General features: G+C 49.2%; 2 protein-coding genes across 3 annotated transcripts; both read right to left on the bottom strand.

Annotated features, from left to right (window-relative positions):
- Positions 1-35: 35 nt before the first annotated feature.
- On the bottom strand, positions 36-9,868 carry LOC6530011 (activated Cdc42 kinase-like). 2 transcript variants are annotated; one of them, XM_002090921.4, is made up of 8 exons: positions 9,786-9,868; positions 8,492-8,561; positions 8,014-8,413; positions 6,877-7,959; positions 6,078-6,814; positions 5,798-6,017; positions 542-1,861; positions 36-484 (listed from the first exon to the last, which is right to left on the bottom strand). In XM_002090921.4, exons 1-8 carry the CDS (start codon positions 9,787-9,789, stop codon positions 293-295), a joined length of 4,026 nt encoding a protein of 1,341 aa, XP_002090957.2. In that variant the 5' UTR covers positions 9,790-9,868; the 3' UTR covers positions 36-292. The 2 variants fall into 2 exon arrangements, with proteins under 2 accessions (XP_002090957.2, XP_039228078.1); XM_039372144.1 differs by lacking the exons at positions 36-484; positions 542-1,861 and adding an exon at positions 1,998-5,583.
- A 137-nt stretch (positions 9,869-10,005) lies between these two features.
- LOC6530010 (tripeptidyl-peptidase 2) lies at positions 10,006-15,602 on the bottom strand. Its single transcript, XM_002090920.4, has 12 exons — positions 15,320-15,602; positions 14,774-15,110; positions 14,167-14,716; positions 13,364-13,918; positions 12,901-13,022; positions 12,689-12,845; positions 12,418-12,620; positions 12,189-12,352; positions 12,012-12,123; positions 10,956-11,951; positions 10,568-10,895; positions 10,006-10,509 (listed from the first exon to the last, which is right to left on the bottom strand). The coding sequence occupies exons 1-12, from the start codon at positions 15,482-15,484 to the stop codon at positions 10,137-10,139; spliced, it is 4,062 nt and encodes a 1,353-aa protein (XP_002090956.2). The 5' UTR covers positions 15,485-15,602; the 3' UTR covers positions 10,006-10,136.
- Between the last annotated feature and the right edge of the window lie 275 nt (positions 15,603-15,877).

The raw sequence follows: 15,877 nt of genomic DNA, 5'->3' as shown, positions 1-15,877 counted from the left end.
AAATGTTTACAATTTATTGAAAATGCCTATATATGTACGTATATGCATAAATGTGTATTTTGATGCTGGTTACTTGCATGCAGACCAAGCATGCGTGAATAAGTACATGCTGAGATTCTATGGATCCGAATGAAGGCAGCCAATGGCGAGCAGTGATTACGTTAGTTCCAAATTACTTAGATCTATACCATGCTTATCCTACAAATTAGAAACGATAGTTATGAGGTTAAGGCAACGGCGGTCGTTGAAACCAGATCGGGACGATCCAGAAGTGGGGCCCTTAGAGGAGTATTTAAAGTTTAAGGCCATTTAGTTTGTGGGCCGTTGTGTGCAGATCCCATTCGTGCTGCTGCAGCGCCTCAAATGAGGCTTCCAGGCTGAGATTGGCTTCGCTAACCAGGTTCTGCAACTTGATGAGCTTGATAGACTTGTGCACGTCCCAGTTGATGAACTCCAGGGCACCCAGGCAACGGTTGGGCGTGCTCTGTGAAATAAACATTTGATTATATGATATTTGTTTCTCTATGTACAGTGAACTCACGTCCTTCCCGAGCACTTTCACCATTATGCGCACTTCATCCGAGTCCACGCCTCGTTCGCAACCCTTGGGCTTCTTGTCAGAGAACTCCAGCAGGTCCTCACAGCTCACCGAATTGGAATCCGCCAGTCGAGCGGCGGTGGCTGCAAAGTATTCTGCTTCAGTTTGGGGCTTGGCAGAAGCTCCTCCTGGTTGGCTGCAGCTTAAGCTGGTTTCAGCTACTGACTTCCTGTTCATGGCCATGTTCACGGAGGCTCGAACCTTTTTAAAAAGGGCATTGCCAGCCAGCTCATTGTCCGCACTTGAGAAGCGACTCACTTCCGGCGCTGACTCTGTTGGCGGCAATACATCTGGTTGGCTAACCTCCGACTCCAAAGCGCTGCAACTGCTGCCTGGAGTGGCTGTACGGCGACTACTCTCGATGTCCAGGTTGCGAAGCTCGTCATCGTTTACATACAGGCCGGATATTTGAGTGGCCTCAAACTCGGCATCTTTGCCCTTGTTGTAGTGCTCCTTCTGAATGGAAAAGTTATAGAATCCGTCGGTGACATCCGGCGACTGCAGAACGCCCTCCTTACTGGTGTCAGCTTCCAGGATGGACTCGAACTGCAGCGAAGCTGTATCCGTCAAGCCGGCAGCATCAGCGGGTGCCAGCTTATCCAAGTTCTGGTAGGTGTGTGCGGCTTCCTTTTCCACCGTCGGCATGTTCTCGTACTCCCGCTCCGAGGGCCGCGACGGACGGCGCATGCCACTCGGCCGGACGGCGGCCACTACTTCGATGGCTCGTCCTGGCTGTGGTTGGGAGGAGGTGGAGAGCTCCGTTGATTTCGAAGGCTCGTCACCAAAGTCCGTCAGCTTGCTGAGGGTGCGTTGCAAACCGTTGGCCGGGATTATCAACGGATACTTGCGCACATGGCGCTTGGTGCTGGTCTTCACCTGCTTTTTGCCCTCGCGCGGCGGCAGGGGAATGGGGTTCGGCGACTCCGGTTCCGGCTCCGGAAGCTGTTCTGTCGGCTGCGCCTCGGGAAACTTGTAGCTGTCGTGGGTCATGTAGCTGGGACTCTCGCAAGCCTCCAGCGAATTGGAGTTCTCGTCATTGTGGCGACTCAGCCCGGCGGCCAGTTCCGCCTTGCGCACCCGCTGGGTGGCACCTCGAGTGGGCAATGTCATCGGGCGCTGCGACTGGTGAAGGCTCTGCAGATCGAATTCGTCGGTGTCCAGGTGGCGGAGCAAGGTGGCCGCCGGACTGGGACCAATGTCCAGCAGGGCCTTGCGCTCGATCAGGCTGTTGTAGGCCTCCAGTCCCTCCTTGCCGATCAGCGACTGTGTGGGCGGGTTGGGAATAAATTGAATGGAAATGAAATTGTACAAAATGATAATGTAGGGATTCAAAACAATAATAACTAAAGCTTCGGGGGAATCAATGTATACTAATCGATCGAAAGACCCAACGCCAGTATTGAAATTCAGAATTAGTTTTCTTTTATTGAATCCCTTTAAATATGCACAACATTTTCTTTTTTGATTACCAATTAACTTGTTTGGTTCTTAGAATTCAAACGGTTTTGTTTTTTAAATAGTTGTCGCTTAGTTAAATGTAGTTTAGTTTAGCTTTGGGGTTTCTTGTATAATACTCGAGTAAATTTTGGTTTTAATTTTAGTTTAATGTTCTCTGGGTTGAAACGCTTCAAACGCATAGTTTAGAATATCATGTTTCGTACTAAATATTTGTATACATAAAATTAGGTTGATTTAGATTTAGGTAGGTGTATATATAATCTGTATATAATATTCTCATGTTAATGTTATCCATAAATGCATAGAATGCGAAAATCTTTTAGTAAGTTTAATTCATATAATATATTCTTAGTGAGGTTATCAAAAACGTTCGACACTTTGCAGCCGCCGGCAATTCAATTTAAGGTTATTTTAGTTTTGCTTTCGGTTTCGTTTTGGTTAGTACGCCAATATTTGACTCTTCAATCTCCAATCTTAAAGATACTTAGGGTTCGACACTCTAGTTAAAGTGAGCGTAAATGCTTCTCTTGGTTTCGGTATCGTCTAACTTGTTTGGTTTTGGTTTTGCTTTTGGTTTTGGTTTCGCTTTAGCTTTGGTTTCATAAAAAATGCAAGCGTCAGGATATGGCACATAATCCGTACGGGATTCTTGCTCCGACGAGTGTCTAGGGATGTGGACAAGTTCTGAGGATTGTCAACAGTTTTGTGTGGGTGACTGTCTGTCTAGTTGTTTTCTGTGTCTGTGTGACTTATAACTACCGTGGGCTCTAAGGATACAGCTCCCACCGGCAATAGGTAATACCCTGTCTAGTTGGATTCCCCTCGAAAAGTGTAGGTGTTTTGTGTTTGTCGTGTGCCTTGCAATACTGTTTTCGACAACCAAGCTCTTGTTGGGTTTCATTTTACAAAATTCTTGAACATTTTCTATTCCGTTTGGAAGCCATTATCTTTGTTATATATGCTAGTTTGTAGTGAAAAGTTGAAGAAACGTTTGGTATATTGACGTAAGGCTATTACTATTTTTCTGTTTGAGAAAGGCGGAGAAAACTTTCGCGGCGTTTTCCTTTTCAAATTGGATAGAAGTGGACGAAATATGGCGTTTACAATTAGGTTTAGATGTCTGAACCCAATTACAGACCACTATATTTGAACATTCTTTATCGAATTGGAAAAGGAAACCGCTGTTATTGATGCAATGGAGTTTAGCTGTTGGTGACGATGAACCATGTGTATAGATGATGTAATGGAAGGTTGGAAGGTATGCAGCTGATCTGCACATCATTATTATCTGTTCTGAGAGGTCTTCGGTGTTTTCCTATAAGGCACACTCTCATCTCGCTTCAAAAAATTCAAATCCAAAAAATATATAATCTATTCGCTGTAAATACTTCTACAATTTACTCTTCGACGCCAACACTCTACGCTCTATTCCTCACACACAGACAGTAGCACAAACACAACACCGCCAAGCTCCTTGCGGAGCATCCATTCGTGACCACGACTTTCCGGATTCAATTCGCATCTCCTCGTATCCCTCCCCATCGCCACTAATCGGACATCACATTGCCAAACAGTAAATTGAGAACGTATTTCAGCATTTTCCTTAGTTATGGAGCCGGACTGGGCGGAATTCGCGGCGCCACGAACTCGCGCCGGAACTGGAACTCATCCCCGCTCTCGGTGCTCGACGAGGAGGAGCTATCACTGGATCTTCGGGCTGCAACTGCTCCGCCGACCGCTGCTGTGATAATCGATGCCGTGGGCAGCGACTGCTGCTGTTGCACTTGTCGCCAGTGCATCTCGTGCTGCTTTACCGCCGATGCATGTATCTTCTCCGGCCAGTGGAATTCCGTAGGTCGCTGGGGCATCGCTACCTTTTTAGTTGGCGCTTGGAGGGAGCCCACAGAAAGCTGGCGCTGTTTCAGTTCCTCAGGGGAACTTCCCACGAAGTTAGTGGAAGTGGGGCTCTTTCCCGTAAGTCGACTAATATCGAACTCGTGCAGAGCAGCTCCTCCGCTCATTGGTCGCTGTACAGACGCTCCGGTTCCTGTTCTGTAGGTTGCCTGGACGGCTGACGAAGCCGCCGAAGAGGAGCCCGATCCGGATCCGGGCAATTCGGATCCATTTAAGAGATAGCTGGGCTTTTGACTAGAGCTCAAGTAACTCGCTTGAGCCATATTGTAATTGTTGCCCGGACCACGACCTCCGAAATCGTAAATGCGCTCGTCGTATTGGAACTGCTCGTAGCCACCACCCATCACGCCGGGTCCTCCTCTGTGAAAGATGCGTCTTTGCCCTCCAATATTATAGTGCGGCGCCGATTTGATGCTCGAATTGGATCCGTACATTTGTCGAGGAGAGATGATAACCTCACGTTCGTCGTGGCATGCGGACTGCACCTGGCGATTCATTCCCGCTCGGCGGCGTCTTCCCAACGACGAGTTCGAGCTGGCCGCCACTCTGGCGCGGATGTCGCACTCGGAGCGGGCCAGACTTGGCTTGACAGGCTCCTCGCCGCTGGATGAACTCGAATCCAGAGTCATAGGATTGTAACTCAACCGCCTTAGAGTGCGGGCTCTGATGGAACGGGGCTTATACGAGGCGGAGCGACGTGGCAAAGGCGGCTGCTGCTCCAGTCTCACTTGTCGCTGGATCACGCCTCTGTCTCGCTGGGGCGGTTCCGAGAGAACCGGCGAAATGGGATGGAAGCTCTCGTTGAATGATGTCGAACGCTGGCGGTAGCCCTTGGATCCCATGTAAACAGAGCCACTGCTGGCATTCAAACCCGCTCCAGACTTAATGGGCGAGGCGCTGGCCAGCATCTGCTTCGTGGCTCCGTTTCCAAATCTCTCGTAGCCGAGCTCATCCTTGAGGCTGGCATATCCTCCAGACATAACCACTGGTGGTGCGCTGAAAAGGGCCTCGCCCTTCAGCGGAAAATGAAAACTTTCCTGGGGACTGTAGCTGGACTTTTGGCTACTACGACGCGACAGGGAGATGTTGGTGTCGCGCGAGGCGAATCCCGTGTCTGGAGTGCTCGACCGTTTGTCATCCATGGGCTTGGGATCGACGGGGGCAGCGGCGCTCAGCTGGGCCTGGGTATGCATGTACTGGAGGTGCTTGTCCAGGTGACTGGTGGCCGCATTGAAATCGAACATGGTCTGCACGCCGTTGCTGTAGCTGTACACCGCCGACTTCAGGCTGCCGGTTGCACTGCTGATCCCGTCGTCCAGACTGGCCATGTGGGGCAGCTGGTCGTTGAGAATCGTGTCGTTGGAGTCGCTTTTATCCAACTCCGTGTAGGTGTGCATAAAGTCCAGGTTGAGCGCTTTCAGTGTGTTTTCAATGTCCATGATGTTGTCGTCGATACTCTTTGGCGGCAGTTCATCCACACACTCTCGCTCTAGATTCAATGGCCTGCTAAGGATCTCGCGCGACTTTTGAAATAGGAAATCGGAGCTCTCCTTGTCAAAGATGGGTACACGTAGATCGGTGCTGTTCTTGATTTCGCTCAGCGAGCGGAAACGCTGCTCGGATCAATGGAGGAGCAAAACGAGAAAACAACCAAAACAAAATGCCAAACGCAAACGCAAAAGGGGAAATGAAAGGGCAACGATGTAGATGAAGGAGAAAGAGCAGAGTGTAGACAAAACTCAAGGATTAGAATCTATTTTAGAACCGGAGATCGGCGGCAGAGCAATAATGGCTATCTAAACTGATCAGACTCTTTATTGGGCTTACCTGTATATCCGGAATGCTCTGCAGTTCCTCGGTGAAATTCTTTTTCTTGGAAAATGGCGATGCATTGCCATGGGTGGGAGTGTGGGCGGAACCGCTGGCTCCTAAGCCTCCAGCCTTGTCGCCGCTTCCATTATTACTCAAGTGCGGAAACCTGAAACTAAATTTGCGCTTTGGACTGTGGATGACGGGTGTCTGATCAGAGACCAGATCAATCATCGACCTAAAACCAAAAACAGTTTAATTAGAAGTTATTTAACAGATTAAATAGAGGGCAGCTTACCTAGCACTAATCTCGTTTGCTATCTCGATGGCATGGTTGAGAATCTTCTCATCCTTTACAGAAATAGGTTTCACAGTTCCCGATGATTTCTTTTTCGAGAGCGTGGGCAGCAGCCCATGGCCATGCTTATTGCCATTGGTGTCGCCACTTTTTTGGCCCAACTTGGCCGACATTTCCGTAATCTCATTTTTGCTGTTCACGTGATCAAATCCGGGCGACTTGGGGTGACTGCCTGTAGCTGCGCTAATCGATCCAAACATCGAGTTAATCTCATCCAACAGCGAAGGGCCAAAGTCCAGCTTGTCAGCCGCAATCTCATCATCTGATATCTCGTGGTATTCATGAGGATCATCTACAATACTCCGAGAGGTGGGGCGCCAGCCCGTTTCCGAATGGACACTCTTACCATCCGCACCATAGTTGTTGTTATGCAAGCCAAACTCCAGTTCTTCGTCTCCTCTATTAAGGAAAAACGGATTTGTAGACCCGCTGGCAAAGTCGAATGAGCTCTGGCCGTTGGTGGCTATCAGCTTGGGAGTGTGCTCGGCGGATGGAATGAATGTGGGGTTCATAGAGGTGCCCATGGCGCCTCCGCTGTTGGCACCCTCTGGGAAATACCCACTGGCAGTCTGTAGAGAATCGGGACTCGTGGGCGTTGGCGGCAGTAGCAGGGGTGTTTGTTCAATGTCCTCCGAGGGTTTGTAGGGCGTCACTATCTGCTTGGGTACGTGATTGTACTGAAACAATTAACATTACGTATAAGTAAAGAGAATGAAATTGACTGCGTTATAGGACTCACATTTTGCGAACTTCCTAGGAATGCGATGTCTCCAAATGTTGCTCCGTCAATACCAACGTGGCCGGTGTGCTTGAAGTCGTTCTGTGGCTTCGAAATCATCTCGGTGCGCAGCTTGCGCTTGCTGATTCTGTGGTCACTCACCCGGCTGAATGAATCACGCGTGGAGCTGGGCAGACCTTCGAGGAAGGCCACAGTGTTGGAGGGGTTGAAGTAGCCCGTCTTGCCGGTGCTAAGCACTCCTTTCCAGAAGGGTGTGCCTGTGTTGCGGTCTAGAACGCTTATAATATCCCCCTGGCGATAAAGTAGATGGTCCTTCTTGGGTTCTGTGCAATTCACTACAGCTTTGAGCTGCTCTGGCTTCATATCAGGCAGTTGGTCATAGATTTCACCGAAGCGCGGTCGCTTGGCAGCGTCGTCCTGCCAGCACTTCATCATCAATGTATAATACTCGCTGGGACAGCAGTCGGGCTGTTCAAGCCGCTGGTAGTTGGGTGCGTCAATGGCCTCAAGGATCTGCAAACCGGTAAGTGCCGCCCAGGGCTGAAAGCCGTATGAGAACATTTCCCACAGGCACACTCCAAAGGCCCACACATCTGAGGCGTTGGTAAAGCGCAGATAGTTGATGCACTCGGGCGCACACCATGCGATCGGCAGCTTTAAATTCACGTTGAAGTTGGTCTTGTAGTAGTCCTTGCCCACGCCTAGTGCCCGCGACAGGCCAAAGTCGGAGATCTTGACCTTGTCCTTGCTGAAGACTAAAATATTTCGCGCCGCAAGGTCTCTGTGTATGAGGCGCTTCTGTTCCAAGTAGCGCATTCCATTGCAGATCTGTAGCGCGAACTCACAGAGCGTGGGAATGGTAAGGAAACTGACTCGCAGTCCCGAGTCCTTGAGACATTCCAACAGCGATCTCAGATGGGCGAGCTCAGTGACCAGCATGAGCGAATCAGTGGCCAGGACCACGCCGTATAGACGCACGATATTCTCGTGCTCGATGGAATGCATAATGGCCGCCTCTTTAAGGAACTCCATGGGATTTGACTGCATGCGCTCTCGACACAGGCACTTAATAGCCACTTGGATCTGTCAAAGATGGAGGATAATAATTGCAAGATGATAAAGACTGATCTGACTCACCCTTTCGCTGCCATTGGACCAGACTCCCTGTTGGACGATCCCAAATTCACCGGTTCCCAGCTGCTTGTTTACACTAATGGAGTCCGCCGGTATAATGTGCTTGTTGTTGGGCACCTTGCTCGGAGAACTGGCTCCGTTCTTGGCGGCCAGAGAGGAGCATGCAGAGGCACTACTGCCATCCAGCGCCACTTGACCTCCGCCGCCAGGCGCCTCTTCCCGCTTAACCATAGTGCCGGGCGCCTGCAGCAGACGCTTGATCTTGCTGAGGTAGCTGTGGGGAAAATGCTTCTCGTAGAACTTACGCAGCCTCCGGATTTCCGGGCGCGAGAGCCCGATGAAACGCAAATCCTCGTCCGCTGCATACTTAAATTGGGCCGCATTCGTTATTTTCAATTCGTTTCTGCGGGGAGTAAAAAGTATAATGAGTTAGTTCGGTCGGAGATAGGGGGGAAGTGCTTCCGCTTTTTGGGTCACTCACTTGACGGCATTGTAGTACTGCTGCAGTTCAGACTCAGTGAGGAATTCGTATAAATCAATTTGTGGATACTCTGGAACCGGGGAATAAGAATGTACAAAAATAAACACATTAAGATCGTCGGTATATATTATATAGATACTATATAAGCGACCGCACAAGACCAAATCTTGGGGGCCCTTATCTTTGAAGTGAAGAACGGAAAGGGGGAATACCCTAGGCAATAAATAACTTCTTTAACGATCGATCCGCCAACGCAGATGGTTTTTTGAATATGATAAAATAAAACACACACATCTCCTGAATACCCAAAAGTTACGCCCCCGCACCCGCACCCGCTCCCTCACCCACATCCTCTCACACAGGAGTACGTGAGCACATTGACACAGAATTCCAATTGCCTTGTTTTATACCCTACACTCGTTCACACATTCATTCAAATGTATACAGCTCTCACCTCCGCTGAAAGGTGAGGTTTTCGGAAGTTTCATGATGGAAGATACCATCTTAAATGATATTGGTGCAAAATATCTAACTAGATGTGCCACTCCAATTGAATTCTAACCAGAAAGTGATGTTCATACTGAGTAATCTATTTGGGTAAAATAAAAGATTAACTTCCGTAAATCACAACACGTCGATCTAATTCAAAACCTAGGGTCTGAATTGTAACTCATTGCACATAGCACACAATGCTAATGCACTTCATAGGCAAACTTAAAAAGAAGAGTGTCTGATAGTCGCGTCGCCAGAGTCGAAGGTTCTTTCTTGATGTCGCTGCACCCGCATTTGTCATCCGGCTGCAAGGGGCCATTGTTTGTCCTCTCCGGAGTTGACACACTGGGTGGGCAAGGGGTAGGTTGGAGTGGGAGTGGGACTGGTGAGATGGGACTGGATGCGGGGTGGAACTTGAGCAACAAATGCATGTACACAGATTGCGAAGCTGATATCGTCCCGGGGATTTGTGCTGCGATTACTGAGTCATTCAGCTTGGGACCGGGAGCTCGCTCCAGTTTCCGGCGCCGCCCCGATTCTCGTTTCTTCAAATCCCGGCCGCACTTTCCCGCAGGACTTCGCTTGTCCTTGAATATGCAAAATAAAATCGATCGGCCAATACATACACGCACACACACACTTGCACACACAGGCGGAAGCCTCATCGCAACTACGTAGCAGGAAACTGCAGTTGAAAGTCGCTTTTCTTTCACTTTTCACCTGTCACCAGCGAGTTCATATTGTTAACCGCACAATTGGACAATTTTCCAGTTTTTAACTGCGCTTTTTCTGTCAAACTTACCCATTTTACACTCGCGTGTGCGTCTGCATTGTTTTTTGTTTTTTTGCTGCAATAAGTATGACCGTCGCGCGGAGTCGGCTCAATTACCAGGAGCCAGTATTGGAAAATGCTGCATTCGACGCTGTAACGGTTTGGCGGGATTTCAAATTTTCATAACTGCTCAATTGTTCAATTCTTTAGGGAAATCTATACTTGATTTATACTTCATTAAATTAACAAATTTGGTTCAAAAGAAGCAACTTACTTCAATTAATAGCATTTATTCATACATTAGTTAGGATTACATTAGTTATAAAAAACAATGATCGCATCGAAGCGTGAATATTTGTTGCGACTTCTGTCGAATGGTGCTCAGAACAAACGGAAGCTGCTCGGAAAGGCAGTGACCATCATACGGTTGATGACAGTACAGATGTGCTCGTGACCCAGGGCGCCGTTGATGGCGGCCAGCTCCCCGAAGTAATCGCGGGAGCGCTTCTCCTCGATCAGCTTCACTACGTACTTGTACATGCGACCGTAGTGGCCATGGGCATAGGCGTGCCACAAAGCGAACTGGATGGCCTTCGAGTCGTTGGCGTCTACGAACTTGATAATCTCACTATACAGATCGTTGATCTCGGCCAGGCGATCCTTGATGCTGTCGTCTAAAACGGCCAGCTTGGCCAGAGCAATGCCCTTCTTGCTTAGCGCCTCAATGAGATTGTTCTTCTGTTTGTCCATGTTGCTAAAGGAAAAGGCAATTATTTCCTGATTGGAATGCCTAACACAATTACACAACTTACGTCTTTATCTTGGCTGCATCGGCACGAGTATCGTTCTTCAGGCCATAGTAGGAGAGCAGTGCCTCGGCATCGGTCTCCTGGATCACCTTGTCGGCTAGCTTAACAATGCGCTCCAGGGCGCTTCGTAGTTTCTTTTGATCCTCCTTTTGCTTGTCGGAACTTTCGCCTGCTTCTGGTGGAGATGTCTTTTGGGCATTGACGAAGGTCAGCGGCAATTGCGACTTAAGCTGGTTTGACTCGATATTCTGGATAAGCAGCAGGTTTGCCTGCAAATGCTTGGGATGCGCAGCCACCACCTCATTATAGATTTTCTCTGCCATTTCCAGCTCTGTAAGAAGATAATTTAGGAAATTAATCAGAAAACAATGAGCTCTTTTTTATGTCCTACCACACTTGACTATGTGCGAGCATTGGAAGTCGCGCAAACTTTCGGCATAGTCGTCGGCATTGGCCTTGCCCTTTTTGGGTGAGGCGGGACTGACACTGCTGTCCACCGGAGGGTCATTCTGAGCTGTGATTCCATCGCCGGCCGCAGGATTAGTCACCGAGGTGGCCGCTTGTGGAGTCGCCGGAGCTTTCGGCTTTGTGCCATTAGCAGAGGGGGCAGCAGCTGCTGCAGCTGTGGACCCTGCAGCGCTGGAACCGTTACTTGAGCCATTCGTGTGTGCCTTCTTTTCAGCGGGATTCAGTATGTAAGTGAAGGGATGCTGAGCCACGCGTCGTCCGGCCTCATCTTGCGGGAATACGAGATTGCCACTTAGCCAGGCGCATTGAGCGGGTAGATTGGCCTTGGTAAGTCGCTCCTGGGTAATTGGAGCGATATACAGCACCCGGGTGGATCCCCTCAACTGCCCCGAGACGTACTTAGTACCTCCCACGATGCACTGATTGTAGTTCTCGTAGAAGTCAAGGGTGAGCAGGTTGGTCAGCTTGAATGAGGCCACCAGGTTTGCCTCCGAGATCTTCTCCAGCAGTTCGCGCTTCTCGTGACGCACCTGCAGTTTAATTGTGTATTCGCCCTTATCGAGCTTTGTGAAGGAAGTGTGGGAGTGGGCATCGCCAGTGGCCACCAGCGCCTTGTTTGCATCGTAAAGCATCCACATCTGAGACTCAAACTCCGCTTCATACAACAAGTCGTTGAAGATCGGTGCGTATATCGACACATCTGCGGGCTTGGCCACGTTCAAGTTAAAGACCAGCAGGTTCTGGTACACCTGACGTCCGTCTGGAATAACGTCTCGGGTGGCACTTAGTGGCGAGATCTTGGCCTCTGTCGGTTTTAGCACCACTTCGGCATTCTTCAGCTGTAGCAGGGGTTTCACATCCTCCGAAACTAGGGCCTCGATCTCCAGCTTATGAATTCCCCTGCCCGCATGCATGACGTCTAAAAAATTATTGTTATTTTACTCCAACAGAGCCGATTAGCATAATACGAAGCACTCACAGGCATTGGGATTGTGCGCTTCCACGCCACGGAAACGCAAGCTGTACTTCAGATGACTCTGGCCATAGTTCGACCAGTACTTGGCAATGCAAAGCTCCAGAATCTTGCCAGGCTGCAAAACAAATGTAGGTTTAAATCAGTATGATGAAATGGAAAGGTTTAAATCAATTTACCAACCTTAACTTTAAAAGCCATTGTAGATTCGTTTTCCGAGCCGACAACCGCGATCTTCATGGTCTCAAGCTTACGGCAGGATTGCTTGGGAAGCAGTTGGTTCGTGTGTACAAAGAACTTGCCAATGTCCTTGCCACGATTGGGATCGGTGATACGCATACGCAGCTCTGCATGAGGAAGTAGTGTGTCTCTAGTGTCAGTTTTTAACCTTTTTTTAAGGAGGGACACTCACCCGCCCAAGTAGCATGTTCTGGCACCAGAATGAAGTCCCTTTGAATGGTGTTTGGCTGAAACTCCACGCTATTGTCTGCCTTGGAAGAGGCGGGTTCAAAAACGGGCGTGTTGTCCGACTCCAGCACATGGGGCTGCACCACCGTGACAGGAATCTCAAAGAGAGAGCCCTTCTGCACGCAGTCAGTGTCATAAGCCCGAATTCTGGGTAAATTTTAGGTAAAAAAACAGATTAGAGAGGGAGTCCCGCTTTTAGTTGAGAAGCTTCTTACACAGCGCTGTGAACGCCTGGCTGGAGTCCAGTGGGATCGATGCGCACGGCAATGGAGCGGGTGCCATAGCTAAGATCCAGGAAAGCTCCACACTGCACCCACGGCTGCGAGGCAATAAGATTCAGGCGTACATTAAAGTTGAACTTGTCCTTGGGATCTACAGAGAACGAAGGTTAAGAACTCGAACGGCACGACCTAAAGTACCAACTCACCCGCCTCCTTGTCATTGAAGAATATTGGCTCTATATACACGTTGTAGTCGACGAACTTGCGCTGCAAGCCTTGACGCAAATGAATCCCCTTTGCTTGGTTGTTGCCCACGCGCACGGAGAACCTAAAGGGTTAAAACCAAAAGAATTTATAATTTGGATGGACAATTGTGATTATAAAATGAGTTCCAGAATATTGCTTAATAATTAACTATTATTCTTCCATCTAATAATATCAGCAGATATTCATTAAAATATAAAACCAGAAAGTGCGCTTATCATTTGCTTCTACATATTTGGAATTATTCGATTAACATCATTAAACCCGAAATAATAACCGGTATAATTTCGCTTGTATCTAATTGTTGAATTGATTTTTGGCTGCTTATGAACGTCAATTAATTACACCGGTTATAGCAAGGTGTTTTTTGTTGCAATCGTCTGATTGGCGGCTTGCAGTACTCACCTGAGCATATTATCATTGGACTGGCGGTGCTCAATCAGATGCTCGAATGCCTTCTCGACATTGAGCAAGCCATGGCCCTGAGCAAAGGGATCCACGTAACCCAGCTTGGTGGCAGTGACGCTGATCGCCCGCTTAATACTGTACGGCGAATACTCGATGTTCTGTTGCTTCAGACCGGAGATGAGCAGGGCTACGGCGCCGGCGACATGAGGTGCCGACATGCTGGTACCGTTCATCAGCTGGGACTTGCTCATAGTAAACTGAGGCACGGACGCAATGGCTCCGCCCGGAGCGCACACGGTCACGCCCTGTCCTCCGTCGATGCAGGGATCTCGCGATGTCCAAGTGTACACGTTGCCGGGCAGTTTCTCTCGCATCGCGTACTCGGCCTCCATCATTTGGGGTGATACGTATGCGCCTACGCCAATCAAACTGGGCTGGCTAATATCCGGCGGAGTTCCCACAGTGCATAGTGCCGGACCATGGTTGCCGGCCGAAGCCACCCATACAACGCCATACTTGTTGACAACCTCGTTCATGAGCTCCCCAATGCGGCTGCAAGAGATTAGAGATAAAGATTAGGTTTCTTTTCATGACTTTTGATGGTTATCAGTTAGGTGTTTGGCGGCTAGAACGTGTCGGAGACAAGAGGATTGGAGTGTGTGAGTATTTGGATTTCGCATGGCATTTACCTAGACGCACACATCTTCTTTCTTCTGCGACGCATTTCTTCCGACCCAGACCCACTAAAAGACATCACCAACTTTGGGATTAGCTGCCGTCGGCTTCTCGCTCTTTCTTACCCGGAATTTGACCAATTGGCGTGCTCGCCGTAGCTCATGTTGATCACATCGATGCGTCTGCCATCGCGACATAGTTCCATTACCTTGGTCATGGCCCGCACGAGTGCCGTGCCAGTCTCCATAGACCCAAGTCGACCATCGCCGATAGTCATTGACACGATCTTAGCATTCGGCGCCACGCCATCCACGTCCCGGGAGCTGTGGTTGCCGCTGGCAATGGACGATACGTGGGTGCCGTGGGGTGAGCTCATGCCGACCACCTCCAGAACGTTACCCTCGTCGTGGACGTTCACCGATATAGAAAGAAAGTCGTCCACGTTGCGGGTCTCGTGCGTCCGCGAGTACTCGCCAATGCGCAGGGCCTGGTCCAGATCGCCCTGCTCCGTGGTGTCGACAATTGTCAGCCAGCCGTTGGCCGTGGGAAAAAGGATGCAATCGTAGGAGGTCTTAATGTCGCCGTACACCTTCTCGTAGCTATTCAGCATCTCTAGCTCAAAGTCTAGATTCTCTTTCAATATCTTCTTGTCCCAGGGCAGTTTTGAGGCTTCTCCTGCAACGATAAGTGGTTGGTAATTTTGCCAAGTAAGTAATAAATTTCTTGGCTCACCTGGATTTTGTGACTCAAATTCAACAATCTTGCGACTGGCGTTGGCAGTGGCCGTCTTGTGCGGCTGGTCCCAGTGCTTCAGCTTGGCCTGGGCCACAATGTTGTTCCGCACCTTGGAGGGCACCAAATCGCTGAAGCTCTTGAGACCCACTCGCACCGCCTTCTCCGGATCTGTGTTCAGAGCCATCAGCTCCGGGCTGAGTTTGAGCGAGTTCCCGGACAGGCCCTTCAGGTTGCCGTTCTCATCCGGCGTCACCTTCTTCTTCATGTCCACGTCGCCGCATCCGGAGCAGTCGTACCGCTCTATTACTTTAACGGTCTTCCCATCGCACAACGTCTGTCGGGGAGGAGCAGGAGCGGGTAGAAATCGGTATGGGTAAAAGGAGAGCAGAAGAACGAAGGAGCACGCGAGAGGAGGCAAAGTAGAATGTAGAAAGAACGAAACAGAATAAAATTGGTAAAAAGGAACATTGTGAATAGTAGTAGAATCACCAGTACCAGTACTTAGTCACCGGTATAGACAGTGTGAAAAAAGTGCCAACTCACCTCCAGTCCCGTTGCCCGGGGATCAACGCCGGAATCGAAGATGGCTATGGTGACGTCGCGTCCATCGTACTCCGGGTACTTCTGCAGGAAGTTCAGCACCCCCGTCTCCGCCTTGGGAACCAGGGCGCCCGTGGGAAATGACTCGACAATACCGCTGGTGGCCATCCTGCTCTCCACTGATTTGTCGCTCTGCTCGTTGTTGGTAGTCTGCTTGCTGCTGTTGCTGCGCTCAGAACTCTCTGCGAATTCCTTGGTCGCTGTTCAATGAAGAATTGGATTGGTAGGACCGAGATGTGAGTGCAAAAAAATGGGGCAGCTGCATGTACCGCAAATGTACCGGGAAAAATACCAATCGGGATCGAACGCAAAACGGTCGCACAACCTTACACTGAAACTTTTAGTTTTTTAAAGTAAATATATCTCTCTGTGTAAGCCGTGTCATAGGTACTGAAAATTCAGTAATCACTTTTTTAAATTACATTAGTATTATTACTTGTTATATCGGAAACTTAATTATTATTAAAGCAATTAAATTAATATAGATCTTCGGTTAAATGG

The sequence above is a fragment of the Drosophila yakuba genome, chromosome 2R (genome assembly GCF_016746365.2).
Source record: "Drosophila yakuba strain Tai18E2 chromosome 2R, Prin_Dyak_Tai18E2_2.1, whole genome shotgun sequence".
Classification (NCBI taxonomy): domain Eukaryota; kingdom Metazoa; phylum Arthropoda; class Insecta; order Diptera; family Drosophilidae; genus Drosophila; species Drosophila yakuba.
This window is presented reverse-complemented; position numbering and strand designations above follow the sequence as displayed.

Bases quoted from the DNA above. Each gene is read 5' to 3' on its own strand.
- LOC6530010 (XM_002090920.4), bottom strand. From the start codon at position 15,484: ATGGCCACCAGCGGTATTGTCGAGTCATTTCCCACGGGCGCCCTGGTT. The intron at 13,023-13,363 runs GTGAGTACTGCA...TTAACCCTTTAG, and splicing joins TCCAATGATAATATGCTCAG to GTTCTCCGTGCGCGTGGGCA. The intron at 11,952-12,011 runs GTGAGTGCTTCG...ATAATTTTTTAG, and splicing joins AGCGCACAATCCCAATGCCT to ACGTCATGCATGCGGGCAGG.
- LOC6530011 (XM_039372144.1), bottom strand. The intron at 6,815-6,876 runs GTGAGTCCTATA...TAATTGTTTCAG, and splicing joins TCCTAGGAAGTTCGCAAAAT to TACAATCACGTACCCAAGCA. The intron at 5,584-5,797 runs GTAAGCCCAATA...TGATCCGAGCAG, and splicing joins AGAGCATTCCGGATATACAG to CGTTTCCGCTCGCTGAGCGA.